General features: G+C 46.2%; 1 protein-coding gene across 1 annotated transcript in view; it reads left to right on the forward strand.

The window, feature by feature from the left end:
• The window catches only part of PCCA (propionyl-CoA carboxylase subunit alpha), a 263,459-nt gene that overhangs the window by 24,602 nt on the left and 223,288 nt on the right, over window positions 1-15,569 (forward strand). The window contains exon 5 of the mRNA XM_049778616.1: window positions 15,041-15,154. Coding sequence (XP_049634573.1) covers window positions 15,041-15,154 — 114 coding nt within the window. The remainder of the gene's footprint in view (window positions 1-15,040; window positions 15,155-15,569) is intronic.

Below are 15,569 nucleotides of genomic sequence, written 5' to 3' on the forward strand. Positions count from 1 at the left end.
TGTTGTCTTTATTCCATCTGAAGTTTCCTTATCAGTAACACAAAGGGTTTAACCACATGATAAACCCTCTATAGTAATAGTCTTACAGTTCATTTGCATTTAATGGTAAGGGAGGAATTGGTTTCATTGGAGTTGTGGAAATGAGGCAATTAAAGGGTTATTTTAAATGGCATACAGGCTTTAAAACTTGCTATTGCTTACTTTCCTCATCCAACTCCCCTTTCCACACCTTCATTTGGGATTGAATCGATAACAAATGCAGCACACTCTGCTTTTCAAGGAGACACTAAACTTCAGAGGATGAAGGCATTTCAGCGAGACTTTGTCCTGTGTTCTCCCCCCTCCCCATTACTGTCTTTGGAGAAACATATTTTGCAGAAACATTATACTTTATTAGCGGCGAAGGTCTTGATTGTCTTTGGCAGGGCTAAATTGCTTTCTCCAGGTTTTTAGGTAAAATGGAATAGGGTAGGATTCCTGGTAGGAACTGGTCCCATTAATACGGCTCATCAGGGACCTTGGATTTAATTGGCGAGACCCAGCAGAAGAGTCGCGGGAGGCAGCCGAGAATTACGCCGCATTAGCAATGGCTCGTCTGGGACTTGTGCCCTAATCAAGACGCTTGAGTGTTAGCAGTGGGGATGATGGGAACTATGACGATGATGACATGTGAGCCTGTCTGCGCGCGAACCGGACAGGCAATGAGTTAATCAAGAAGTATATTAAATGGCTCCCATGCTGATTGCTTATTATCTACCAGAGTGCCTGTCAGGGTGTGTGTGTGTTTTTTTTAACACAATGATTGCCGACTTCACTGTGTATAAAGTCAGCCTCGGTTTTTTGCTTTGCAACAAAATAACCTCAAATACCTAATATAAACATACGTACATACCTATACGCGTACATATATAATATATATAAATTATATATTTAAATAGATACAAATTTATTTATATAAGTTTATAGATATAAATTACATATCTACACATATACATATACACACACATACAGACACACATATATATATATATACAAACTCCCAGAAAAATGGGTTAACCCATGGTGTGACTCGTGCGTAGCTCATGCTTTGAACACACAAGCGAACCTTTCATTTCAGATTCATTGAAGGATTTGTTCTTTCCCAGAGTTACCCTAAAAACACTGATTAGCAGAGTTCCAGCGCATAAAGAAAGGGATTGGCTCCCCCAAACAGAATTTATGTATCTTATTTTTCAGGAGGTTAAAAAAATAAATCTCCCAACATTTCAGAAAGACATTAATATTTAACACATGAAGCCAGAGCCAGACAAATCAAAGCATTAATCTCTTCCACCATCAAAATGTACTAGAATTGGGGGGGGGTCTGGGAAGGGGGGACCCTGCTTTTGCTCTGGTGGCCGGGCTCCTTTGTGCCAGGTAGATCCATTCTGTGCCCAGCATGGGCACAGCCATCTGTCATGAAACTACCAGTTAGAAGCGCTAGAAATGTATATGTTTGGGAGAGGGAATCAAGGGAACCAGTAAATTGAATTCCTTTTAGAAAAATAAATTGAAATGCGGCATAAATCCATGAGCAGCCAGCGCTCGCTCTTTCTGCTGACAAGTTTATCAGGTTCCCATGTAGAACAACAGTTACTCTTCTTTTATTTTTCATTATTATTGTAAACACTGACAAATTTAATCAAAAAAATTTCTCCCAAACTGTGCCCTTTATGCATTAACTTAATTAAAGCAATATTAAGGGTGCCCCTCAAAGTGCTGACTCGTGGGGTGCTGGTTATTGCCATCTATTATCTGTAGGCTTGGTGGCAGTGGTCAGCCACCATCGGAGCTAAAAACTTGCAAGCAGCCCCCCTCCCTTGGGTGCTGTGAGCTCAGCAGGTTAAATGATCAGAGCCTGGCAAAGCTTCTTAAAAGATAGAGCTTGGAAGCCCCCACTCCCCGTCCGGAGTTAAAGGTAAACCAATCTGTCCAGCTACTGAGGATGGGCTCTGGGACTTTATTTAGCAGTGAGGCAAAAAATGATATGTGGGTAAGGAAAGAAAGATGGGTTATTAGTAGTATCTTCATGGATGGATTTTTATTCATAGCTAGGCTTGTGCGTCCTGAAGTTTAACTTGCATCCAAGCATTTCTACTACTTTGAACCTATGGAAAGTGACTGATGAAAAATTTTCCTAGTGTGTGCAGCTGGAGCCATAGGACAGCAGTAGGGCATTTGCCTTGCACATAGCCTACCCAAGGCGGGCCCAGGTTCCATTCTCAGCATCCCATATGATCCTCTGAGCCTGCCAGGAGCGATTTCTGAGTTCAGGGCCAGGAATAACCCCTGTGCACTGCCAGGTGTGACCAAAAAATTTTTTTTCCCAGTGAAATGGAGGGGATCCCCTTATCCCCTTAGACCTTTTCAATTTGACCCTACCCACCGCTAAGGTTTTAAGAACAGAAGTCAGTCAAATATTAAGAGGATATATATCTTTTGGTTATTGTCAATGAAAAAATAAATTTAGGTATCAGTGTAGTTTGAAGGAGAATATTAATAGTGTATGTCAGAGTGATTAGTATCTAACAATATACCAAAGGGTGGAATAGTGGATCTCTTTTTCTTGAAGTCTTACTTAAGAAGGTTTAGAATATCTTGCCTCTTCCTGAAAGGGAGGTTTACATGAAAATGGAAAATGTGTCTTATCTTCATCAGTTATTGATATTTCAGTGTTTGCTTGGTTCAGTGTAACTTGTTATTAAATTGTTGGAGCCTCATTTAAGACTGAAAGTTGAGAAAAAGGGTAGGCGTACTCTCAGCAGTGATTCAATGTACTGTCTGCGGCCAGCTCACTGAATGGGGATGGTGACCATCCAAAGAAGAGTGGCTGTGGGAGGGAAGATGGTTCACATGACAGTGACCTTATGAAGGAGGATGGTTCATATAACAGTGATCATGCAATGCAAGCCAGGCACAGGTATGCATCCCAGGAGTTATAGATCTGAAACTAATTGGGTGGCTTGGCAGTGAGGTTAAGTCATGGAGCTTGTGGAGCAGGGCTGTTTCTGAGGGAGTGTGGAGGGTGTGGTGCCAGACTGCTGTAGTTCATGCCGAAAGAGGAACCTGTTACTTCTTGTGATTAGATGCTCTGAAGTTATATACATAGTAGAGGATCATGTCTGCCATAAGACTTGACCTCTTCTTCCTCATGGAATGCCTTGTTCTAATCCCTGATAATGACATTTCCTACTTTAAAGTCTGCAATGCTCAAAATAAATATAGCACTTCCTTTGTTCAGTAAAGTGGCTGAGGCCACACGTGGCGGTAATCAGAGTTTCTGGCTTTTAGTTCTGTGCCCACAGGTCACTCCTGATGATGCTGTAGACCACACCAACGTTGACTGTGCTAAGCAAGCACTGACATTCATTATCTCTTTGACTCCATACTGCTGCTAGTTTCACAAGTGATAAGTTGCTATATCTTTCTTCAGCCATATACTTGCGCTCTATTCTTTTCTCTTTTTCTTGGAGGAGGGTGCACACTCAATGGTTGTGGCAGATTTCAGGAGACCCTATACTGTACTGGTTTGTCTGCATGCAAGTAAGTGCCCTAACCACTGTACTATCTTTCTGGCTTAAACTGTATACGTTTAAAATTTTATTTTTTGTTTTTGGGTGGCACCTGGCAGCGCTCAGGTGTTCATCCTGGCTCTGTGCTCAGAAACTGCTCCTAGCAGACTTGGGGGGACCATATGGGATGCCGGTTATTGAACTCAGGTCCATCCTGGATTGGATTGGGTGCTTGCAAGGCAAATGCCCTACCTCTGTGCTATCTCTCCAGCCCCGAGTTTTGTTTTTTTTTTTAATACGTAATGCACTATTGAAGTTTTTTTCTTTTGATCTGAGAAATTCTTTAGTTCAATTGGTGTATTTGGACTTATTCCTGTGCTTACTGGTCAGAGTTGGATTAAATATGTCATTTGTTACTTTTTTCTTATCTCCTCTTAGTTTAATGAATCTTTAGATATGACTCCATTTTCTCTTCTTTCTTTTCCTTCTTCTTGGATGGTTGGGAGACATTTGTGCTACCCCAAACCTTGACGGCTCAGGGATGCTTCTAGGGGTCCTTGCTGGATCTCATGGTCCTGGTGCTCGAACCCTGAGCTCGTGCACAAAAGCATACTTTTCATTCCTTAGAAATGCCTTTCCTTTCTTCCAAGAGCTGTGATACATCTACTTGTCTAATTGTCTTTCATCCCTTTGGGCTCTCTACTTTCTTTATTCATGACTTTATTTAAACACCTGGTTACAAGGTTGGTCATAATACAGTTGCTTTTTCCCCTACAGTTATAAAGTTGTTCATGTTTGAATTATAATCATACAACATCAGACACCCTTTACCAGTGCACATTTCCCACCACCAGTGTCCCTAGTTTCCCTCTCATCCTTTCTCCTCCTGCTTGCCTCTAGGGCACTCTCTCTCACCCTCCCTCTCTCTCCTTTTAGACACTGTGGTTTGCATATTGTTCCTGAAGGGGTAGCCTACCTATCATTTTCCCTCCTTTCATCACCCAGTTCTTGTCCAGAGGGATCTTTTCCAACTCTCACTGTCCTAGTGGTCCCTTCTCTGTCTTCACTGCACTCTTCGCTCTTTGTGGCAAGCTCCCAACCATGAACTGGTTCTCCTGGCTGTCTCTCCTTTATTAGCAAGGCCATGATTTATCTATATTTCCACCAGTCTTTCAGCTCTTTGGACTGTCTCTCCTTTCGTAGAGAGCTGTTATGTCTCTATATGTCCACCTGAATATTTTTAGTGGTTGGTTAGAGTTTACATTTGCGCCTTTGAAAAAGGAGAAAGGCTACTAGCTTGTATCACAAGATCGCCCTAATTCACAGCCCCCTACACACCATTCTCTTTTTAGTTTTTTTGCTTTTTGGGGCCACACCTGGTGACACTCAAGGGTTACTCCTGGATCTGCACTCAGAAATCTTTCCTGGCTAGGGGAACCATATGGGATGCTAGGAATCTGTTGGGACCTGAATTCTGAACAAGGAGGGACACCATGTTTTAAAAGCTACATGGCAGGCTTCTTCTTAGGTTCTGAGCAGGGAGAGACACCATTTTGTAAGGAGCCACATGCTGGGGCTTCACAATCCTATTTCTATAGTTCCCACCCCAATCTACCTGGCCATACCAGGTACCTTGTCAGGAAAGGACAAGGGAGCAATAGGAAGGTACCCCTAGACAAGAGCCAATCATTTTAAGGATCATCAGAAAGCTGGAACCTCCCTATATCTCTTCCCTATTTTATCTTTCTCATGACCTTGGGTGGGGCTCATCTCCTTCAGGGGATGGCTCTGGCTGGCCAGGCTGGGGGGTCTTGTTGGCAGATGGATTAAAGTATTAAACTTTATTCCAGTTGTGTTGTCTCTGTCCTTCTACTCTGAAACACTACAGGATCGAACCCATGTCTCTCCTGGGTTAGTCGCTTGCAAGGCAAATGCCCTACCACTGCGCCTCTACTTGGCCCCTTACATCATTATCTTGAAGGTTATTTTCCTTACATTGAAGTGTGCTGGATGAGCACATGCCCATGTACACACACATACACCCCTTCCCTCCTGTGGCTCCTTGAGCTACTGTGCTCCTTACTGTAAGTCTGACTTTGGACCTCTTGGCCAGCCATTAGCTCCCACCTTTTGTCTCCCCTCGCTCCAAGATTGGGGGATGAACCCAAAGTTCCAATCCTCTTGTTGTCTTTGGTCTTTTTTTTTTTTTTTTTTGAGGCCCAACCCCCATTCTGAAGCTGGCTAGGGGACCCCCCACCCCCAGCCCCAATCTCTCTCATTAGCATACAAAAAGGTTCTCTTATCTCTCCGGAGATTCCTTGAGTCTTAGAAACTCAGGAACTGGGGTCGGAGACTAAATATGAGAACAAAAGAGGTTCCTAGCACCCCAGTCTTTCAGGAAATTACTCGAGCCTAAGGAGCTCCGCGTCAGGAACCGGGGCAGAGACCAAATTTCTCTTTCTTCTTATGTCCCGGAGCATAAAAGCAAAAGGGACTTCCCCACCCTCCTGGGACTGCTGCTTCGGGGCAAGGCGGGTGGAGGGTTCACCTCCTGCTCAGACTTTGGCCCCTTCTCCAGTGTGGCCAGAAATTAGCATAAAGGTTCTAAAGTCAGGAGATTTGCTTCTCTATGGATGGATCTGAAGAGTAGGATGCTGAGGGAAATGAGTCAGAGGGAGAGGGATTAATAACACAGAATGATCGCACTCATTTGTGGGAAATTAAACAAAAAGGATGGGTATAATAATAATAATAACAATAATAATAGATAGCAATTTCTGGAGGACTGGTCCATGGTTGGAAGCTTGCCATAAAGAGCGAGGAGTGCAGAGAGGGCAGAGAAGGGACGCCTAGGACAACGACACAATGACAGTTGGGAATGATCTCTCTGGACCAGAACTAGGTGCTGAAAGGAGGGAGGAAAAGTGATAGGCATGGTACCCCTTCAGTCACAATGTTGCAACCACAACCAGTGTCTAAAAGGAAGAAGGGGATCAGGAGGGATGGGGGGAGAGAGAGAGAGAGAGAGAGAGAGAGAGAGAGAGAGAGAGAGAGAGAGAGAGAGAGAGAGAGAGAGAGAGAGAGAGAAAGAGAGAGAGAGAAGGACGGAGGGAAGAGAGAAATTTACCATTGAGGGATTGCAGGAGGGAAACTCACTGATGGTGTAAAATGTACACTGGTGAAGGGTGTTGGACAATGTGTGACAGAAATCTCAATTAAAATTTTACTTAAAATATATATAAGGGGCTGGAGAGATAGCATGGAGGTAGGGCATTTGCCTTGCATGCAGATCCTGGCATCCCATATCTCCTGTGCCTGCCAGGGGCGATTTCTGAGCACAGAGCCAGGAGTAACCCCTGAGTGCTGCCAGGTGTGACCCCAAAACAAAACAAACAAACAAACAAGCAAAAAAGATATAAAATAGGTGACTGGACCAATAACATCGCAGTAGGATGTTTGCCTTGCACGTGGCCAACCCTGGATGGACCCTGGTTCAATTCCTGGCACCCCATATGGTCCCCTGAATCTGCCAGGAGAGACTCCTGGGCATCTCTGGCTGTGACCTATAAAACAACTACAAAAAAAATAAGAGTCTTAGGAACTGAAATAGAAAATCCTTGCTAGATACCTGGCACCCCACCTTCAGCCCCCCCCCCAAAAGTCTGAAGCATGTTCAGGAGTCCCCTTGCCCCTTCATCTTTTAGGGATAGTTCCAGAGCCCTGGGGCTCCTCCCTTTCTTCTTCCCTGGCCCTGGTGTCCAGTGCAGAGTTTGTGAGTAGCTGGTTCATGGATTGTGTTCAGTGGGTGAGTGGGGTGACATCTGTCTACCTCCCCTCTGGGAGTGGAAAGCCCAGGGGCTGTGGGGTGATGCACCTGACAGGTGAGTGTCTGCGTAGTTGTCGTGGGCCCCATCTTAGAGCACAGGCTCAGATCTGTGTGTCCGAGGCTTGGACGGACACTCGTCCCAAAGCCATCCTGCTCGTTCCGAGGAGCTGGGCCAAGAGTGGCAATGGGTGGCCACTGAGCGGCTCCTCATCTCACTTCCAGCCTCCCTTAAGTGGCATGTTTTTTGTCCTGGAAGTGACAGTGAGAACCACTGAACTTCCTGGCTTGAGCCCGAACTTTTCGTTCTTGGGGAATGGGGGTCTTATCGGGCTACCCCCCTCCATACTCAGGATTACTCCTGCTTCTGTGGTCCCAAGTGACTCTTGGGGGTGCTCAGCTGATTGTGGGCAGCACCATGATTCAAACCAGGTCCACCACATGCGAGGCAAGTGCTTTTGTCTTTCCCAGTTCAGAGCTTCTCTGGGGTTCTGCGATATTTTCCCTCCATGCTGGGAACGTTCCCTTACCATTCATTCCCCTTCCATGGCCACAGTGTGATTTCAGGTGTCACCTGAGTACAGGTGAATGGGTGGGTGTTTCATTCATGGTCCCATGATTATGGCTGTGTGTGTGTGTGTGTGTGTGTGTGTGTGTGTGTGTGTTTCGTTTTGGGGCCACTCCTGGCTCTGTACTCAGGAATGACTTGTGGTGGGCTCAGGGGACCATATGGGATAGAGGGTCGAATCTGTATTGATTGCCTACAAGGCAAGTGCCTTATCCACTATACTTTCTCTTTGGACCAATTCTTCCTTTTTATTTAAGCTTTACTTAAATGCTGTGGTTTACAAATAGAGTTGTTCCAATACAGTTATTTCTGGCATGCAATAGTCCAGTTCCAATACCTCCACCATTGTCTCCAGTTTGCTATCCATCCCCAACCCTGTCCTATAGGCAGTCACCCAATTATTTATTTTATATTGCTTATCACAACTGAATGGCTGATGGACTTAATTGAAAATCACTTCAGTCAAAGAAAATATTTCTATCATACAGCTGGGTCATTAAGTCATTGTCTGAGGGTTTACTAAGCTGTGTGTTTCTTGTTGAGCCTTCTGTGGTATTGTGTTGTTTATTGAGAATATTTGGCTTCTGCCTTCCAATATTTGGCTTCTGCCTTCCTTTTCCCATCGAATCTGTTAAACTCCTGAGGGGTCAGTATTGAGGAAGTTGGAGGTATGTGTAGAACTGGGCTATGAGTTGACTTAACAGTGGCTGTCGTCTGTGGATATGTCTGCTGGGGCTTCCGGAAGCACAAGCATTGGATGGGAGGCTGTCCCCCTTCACTCCCAGAAGACCCCAGAAGCATTAGATGTGTTTTGTTTGTTAGTTTTTGGGGGCCACACCCACTGGTACTCAGAAATTACTCCGGACTCTGTGTTCAGGGGTCATTGATGGCGGTGCTCAGGGGACCTTATGGGATGCCAGGATCAAACTTGACAAAGCAAGTACCCTCCCTGCTGTACTGTGGCTCCAGCTCCTCTGTTAGGGTTTTGACCTGCAGAACAAGTAGCTTGTGCCTCCTGAGTGTCTCTACCAGTCTTTCCAGAATGTCCAGCCACTGGTCTTTGGTCTGAAGCTGGAAGAGTTGTTCACCTGCTGTGGCTGCCTTCCTGCTGTTCCCAGCATTCTTCCTTCCTCTTTCTCAACTTCCTGTTTGCTTAATGTAGGGCTGTGCTAGAGGGAAGAGTCTCCCATGCCAGCACCCCAGCTTTCTGGCTCTGGGGAGTGGGTTATGTGGATTCAGCCCCCCTAGGGCACCCCCCAGTATGGGTTGAGCTGTGGGCAGTGGGGCACTGTTTCCGCCGAGGTCTGCAGGCTCTGAATTGGGAGCAGTGGGAGCTGGCTTGGGGGCTTAGAGCTTTGGAAATGGGCCCCACCCCACCCTCACCCTCATCTTCTGGTCTAGAAATGCTTGTTGTTCTTTTTTTCCCCTCTCCTGGGAGAGGATGAGAAGAAAGAGTGTTTATTTTTCAAGGAGAAAATGTAGACATTTCCCAGACTTCTGGACCATTTCCTTCCCCGGGTAGAACTAGGCCAGAAGTTTCTGGAGTTTCCCCCCCCCCCAGTTGTTTCCCATTTAGGATGTTGAGTGGGGGGTGTCTGGAGTGGTCCTGGAGATCTCAAGATAAAGGGGTGCTGGCTGGCTGTGTGTTTTTTTTTTTTGGTGGGGGGCATTTAGGACCATACCTGGTGGTACTCAGGGGTTACTCCTGGCTCTGCACTCAGAAATTGCTCCTGGCAGGCACAGGGGACTATATGGGATGCTGGGATTCGAGTCACCATCCATCCTAGGTTTGCGTGCAAAGCAAACACCCTACTGCTGTGCTATCACTCAGGCCCTGGCTGGCTGGTCTTACTATTTGGAGTATTAAGCACCATGATTTTTAAAGTTGTTCCTGGCATTCTGTGTTCCAGCACCAGTCTCACCGCCAGTGTGACCTGCCCTGTTCCAGTGTCCCCAGTTCCCCCCACCCAACCTGTTCCCTACATAGGCATTAAATGATTTATTTTATCTTGTTATGATTCAATGGTAATGGAATTATTGATAGGGAGAGAAGGTGGAGGAATCTTGACTAAAAGAAACACAAAAATGGTTGTCTCACAGTAGGCTCATTGTTTGCTAGTTGCTTCTTTGTGCTGTTGTTCGTTTGTTTTTGGGCCACACTGGGAGTGTGTGTGGCTCTCAGGAGTTACTCCTGGCTCTGAGCTCAGAAATTGCACCAGGCAGGTTCTTAGGGGGCCTATATAGGATGCTGGGGATTGAACCCGGTCAGTTCCGGGACGTCCAAGTGCAAGGCAAACACCCTACTGCTGTGCTATTGCTCCAGCCCCAAGCCTTCTGTGTTGTTGTCTTTGTTTATTGAACTTGGTTAGCTTCTCTGATCCTTTCCCATCTAATTTGCTGTGCTCCTACTGGGTGTCAGTACTGAAGAATTTGGAGGTGTGGCTCCAGGAACCCCAGGATATGCAGAACTTCCATGGTGGCTATGGGGAGTGGCTGTGGCTGTTGGGGCTTTAACAAGGTGGAGACTCAGCCCACTCCCCTCCTGAAGGCTCCCCAGACTTTTCGGCCTGGGGAAGAAGACCCTGTGCCCTCTTCCTAGACTAGCACGGGTTTGTGGAGCTTGACCAGGCATGGCGGTGACTAGTATCTCTACTAATTTTGTTGCTGTAATTTTTTTTGGGCGGGTGGGGGCAGTCTCCCAAGCAGTGCTCAGGAGGTCAGGGAGCCTCCCCTGGGAACCAGCCACAGATTGCTGGTTCATTCTCAGGTCTGAAGATTGCTGTTAGGCACTCAAGGTTCCCGGGTCACCCCACTGTGCTCAGGGGCCCTTCTGGGCGGTCCCTGGAGATGCTTGGGTAGCAGGTGGTTGCAGGCATGGAACTGGGTGTGGCTAGGCGCAAGCCCTGTGCCTTCACCCCTGCATTAGCCTTCTGGTCCTGACTCATATTAGAAAATGGACAGTTTGGGGGTTGAACTCTTTCTTCTTTCTTTCTTTCTTTCTTTCTTTCTTTCTTTCTTTCTTTCTTCTTTCCTTTCTTTTCTTTTCTCTTTCTTTCTTTCTTCTTTTTCTTTCTTTCTTTCTTCTTTCTTTCTTTTCTTTCTTTCTTTCTTTCTTCCTTCCTTCCTTCCTTCCTTCCTTCCTTCCTTCCTTCCTTCCTTCCTTCCTTCCTTCCTTCCTTCCTTCCTTCCTTCCTTCCTTCCTTCCTTCCTTCCTTCCTTCCTTTTCTTTCTTCCTTCCTTTTCTTTCTTTCTTTCTTTCTTTTCTTTCTTTCTTTCTTTCTTTCTTTTCTTTCTTTCTTTCTTTCTTCTTTCTTTTCTTTCTTTTCTTTCTTTCTTTCTTTCTTTCTTCTTCTTTCTTTCTTCTTTCTTTCTTCTTTCTTTTCTTTTTCTCTCTTTCTTTCTTTCTTCTTTCTTCTTTCTTTTTCTTTCTTTCTTTCTCTCTTCTTTCTTTCTTTCTTTCTTTCTCTCTCTTCTCTTCTCTTTCTTTCTCTTTCTTTCTTTCTTTCTTTCTCTCTCTCTTTCTTTCTCTCTCTTTCTTCTTTCTTTTCTTTCTTTCTTTCTTTCTTTCTTTTCTTCTTTCTCTCTTTCTTTCTTTCTTTTTCTTTCTTTCTTTCTTTCTTTCTTTCTTTCTTTCTTTCTTTCTTCTTTCTTTTCTTTCTTTTTTCTTTCTTTCTTCTTTCTTTCTTTTCTTTCTTCTTCTTTTCTTCCTTCTTCCTTCCTTCCTTCCTTCCTTCCTTCCTTCCTTCCTTCCTTCCTTCCTTCCTTCCTTCCTTCCTTCCTTCCTTCCTTCCTTCCTTCCTTCCTTCCTTCCTTCCTTCCTTCCTTCCTTCCCTTCCTTCCCTTCCTTCCTTCCTTCCTTCTTCCCTTCCTTCCTTCCTTCTTTCCTTCTTTCCTTTCTCTTTCTTTTGGGGGGGGGGTCCACACCTGGTGACTCTCAGGGGTTACTCCTGGCTCTGTACTCAGAAATCGCTCCTGGCTTTGGGATCATATGGGATGCTAGAGGATCAAATCACAGTCCATCCTAGGTCAGCCATGTGCAAGGCCCTACAGCTGTGCCACCACTCTTGCCCCCACCCTGACCTTTTTCACCACACTGAACAGGTCTTCCCATCATGAGGACAGTGCCCAATTCTGCAGGACTAATTCAATAATTTATTTTTGTTTTTGGGTTATACCCCGCAATGCTCAGGGGTTATTCCTGGCTCTGCATTCAGAACTTGCTTCTGGCAGGCTTGGGGGACCATGTGGGATGCTGGGATTTGAACCATCATCATCCTGTGTTGGTCTTGTGCAAGGCAAACACATGATTATTGTGCTATCACTCTGGCCCTTAGTGATTTTTTTTTTTGTTTTTGTTTCTTGGGTCACACCCGGCAGCGCTCAGAGGTTACTCCTGGCTCTGCACTCACAAATTGCCTCTGGCAGGCACGGGGGACCATATGGGATGCCAGGATTCGAACCACCGACCTTCTGCGTGAAAGGCAAATGCCTTACCTCCATGCTATCTCTCCGGCCACCCCTAGTAATTTTTAAAAAAATAAAACTGAACCCTCCACAGAGTGTTTGGCCTGAGGGCCACTCAGCCCCTTGGTGCCCATAGTTAAGTCTTTATTTTGGCCGTGTGGTGCTATTTGGGACAATAGTGCTGACAGGAAGGGAGATAGGTCCTGGGGATCCAACTTAGGGTCTTGTGCTTGCAGTGCATGGAGCATTCCTTTGAGCTACCTCGGGGACTTGGGGGACTTTACAGGATACGGGGAATCAATCCCAGGTTGGCTGTTTGAAAGGCAAACACCCTCCCCACTCCAACTCCATGCCCTGAAATTTTGGGGGGGGGGGTTGGGTCACACCCAATGGTGCTCAGGGATTACTCCTGGCTCTGTGCTCAGAAGTTGTTCCAGGCAGGCTCCGGGGAACATATGGGATGCTGGAATTCAAACCGAGGTCTGTCCTGTGTTGGCCACATGCAGGGCAAACTATTGCTCCGGCCCCATGCCCTGAAATTTTTGCTAAGAAATCTGTCATCAAAGAAATCCTCATCTCTCATCCTGGGAGCCTAGGTGATAGTCCAGTAGGCTAGGTGTTTGTTTTGCATATGCTAACCCGGTTTGACCCCCAGACTCCCTAATAGGAGTGATCCCTGGGTGCAAAGACAGGAGTAAGCCCTGAGCACTGATAGATGTGATTCACTCTCCCCCTAAAATAAGAACAAAACCCCCAAACTGCCATCATGGAAGTACTTCCTTCGAGCTTGCTGACCTTCCTTTCTCTTCCCGTGTTTGGAAAGTGATTTGCGCCTGTGCACTGGTCCAGATCTGGTCTAGTCAGCCTGTTAACGCTCAGATACGGTCTGTGTGATAAGGAAAGGGCCAGGTTGATTATTTTTGAACCTATTTTAGGACTTCTCTGTCTAATGGACTAATAGGAAATTTTCCATTGCCTCAAAGATTTATTTATTTACTTTTGTTTTTTGGGGGCCACACCGGGCTGCACTCAGGGGTTACTCCTGGCTCTGTGCTCAGAAATTATTCCTGGCGCAGAGGACAATATGGGATGCCAGGGATCGAACCTGCATCCTTCCTGGGTCAGCAGCATGCAAGGCAAACGCCCTACCACTGTGCTATTACTTTGGCCCCTGTCTCAAAGATTTAAAAAGGGGCATGAGTGGGGCCAGAGCAATAACACAGTGATAGGGTGTTTGCCTTGCATGTGGCTGACCTGGGTTCAATCCTGGTGTCCCATATGGTCCCCTGAGCCAGGAGTGATTTCTGAGCACAGAGCCAGGAGTAACCCCCGAGTGTCATCAGTGGCCCCCAAACAAACAAACAAACAAACAAAAAATAGGGGGGAGGAGTGATAGTTACAATGGGGAGGGAGCTTGCCTTGCATGTCATTGACTGGGGTTTAGTACCTGGCATCTCATATGTTCCCCTCACCCCTGAGCATGTCAGGAGTGATTCCTGAGTGCAGAGCCAGGAACAACCAACCCACCTGATGTGACCCTAAAACATAAACCGACCACCGAGCAAAAAGGATGGAGTCTCCCTGAGTAGGTTTATGGTTGAATGAGCGTGAGTCTTTGATCTGATAGGAGGAGTGAGCACCCAAATGTTTCACTGAGTCTCTGGTCTCTAACCCTATGCCTCGCCTGGGGCCCCCACGCTCTGTGCTCTGTGGGGGTGCTGTGGGGCCCCAAATCCCTCCCTTCAGTCCCACTTCCTGGGGAGCCTCTCACAGCCAGACCCTGGTTTGCTGTTAGAATAAGCCTGTAGGAACTAGGCTTGCTTCGGATCGGAGATTTATATCTCCAAATCTATTTCTGTACCCAAAGGGGATCCAAAAAGTAGTCGTACTGCGCTTTTAATACTTAACCGAGCTGCCAGGAAACATTTATGGAAATGCCTGGGTTAGACTTTATTTGTTCGAAGTGCAGTCGGGCTCGACATCGGCCTGTGCTTCATTGTTAACTGTGTTATTTATTTATTTATTTATTTATTGAAGTCAAAATGGGTTTTATTGGAAGGGACTGAGGGGGTGGGAGAGAGAGAGAGAGAGAGAGAGAGAGAGAGAGAGAGAGAGAGAGAGAGAGAGAGAGAGACATGCTTAAGAGAGAGCTTAGGCTTCTCCAAAGGTGGACAGATCCTCAGTCCACAACAACCCAGCATAAAAGTAGGAAAGTCTCCATTTCAGGAAAGGGGGATGCAGGATGCAGGTACTCAGGCAACATGGTTGTTTTATTTATTTTATTTAATTTTATTTAACTTTTGGTTTTTTGCGTCACATCCGGCGGTGCTCAGGGCTTGCTCCTGACTCTGCGCTCAGAAATGGCTCCTGACAGGCACGGGGGGACCATATGGGATGCCAGGGATTGAACCCGTGGCTATCCTGGGTTGGTAGCGTGCAAGGCCAACGCCCTACCACTGTGCTATCTCTCCGGCCACAACATGATTATTTTAAAGTGAATATCTCTCTCCAGTGGGACTGACTTATCCAAATTTCTCCTCGCAGCTACCAGGTTTGCATCTGGGAATCTGTCGGTGCAGCTTTTTTTATTTTCCCCTTCTGGAAGCAGCTGTTGATGGTGCTTTGTCTCCTCAGGTGCACGTAAAGATGGCAGATGAGGCCGTGTGCGTGGGCCCAGCTCCCACCGCGAAGAGCTACCTCAACATGGAAGCCATCCTGGAGGCCATCAGGAGAACCGGGGCCCAAGCTGTGAGTCTGAATGAGCCCCTCCAGGGCAGCTGGCTCTTGTGTGCCTGAGTTGGTGTTTAAAAAAAAAAGAAAGAAGAGGAGGGAGCCGAAGGAAGGATGATTGAAAAAGCTCTTGGGGTTGGTTCAGGGCGCAGGAGTTCAGTGTGGGCTGGCTGGCTCCTGGAAATCAAAGGCTTCCAGCATCTAGCGGGCTGGGGACTGATCCTGCAGGTGGTGGCTGGATTCAGCAGGCGCTCCAGGAGCAGTTTCAGCTCATTGCCAAATCTGCTAGGTGGGGTAAAGAAAAGAAAAGAAGAAAGGGGGTGGGCAAATTTAAAAAAAAAAAGGAAAGAAAGAAAAATAAAGAAAAAAGAAAGAAAGCTCAATGAGTCTTGAGTATTAGGAGTGGGAGAGAGAAAGAAAAGAAAGAAGAAAA

This window comes from Suncus etruscus, chromosome 8, assembly GCF_024139225.1.
Source record: "Suncus etruscus isolate mSunEtr1 chromosome 8, mSunEtr1.pri.cur, whole genome shotgun sequence".
NCBI lineage: Eukaryota > Metazoa > Chordata > Mammalia > Eulipotyphla > Soricidae > Suncus > Suncus etruscus.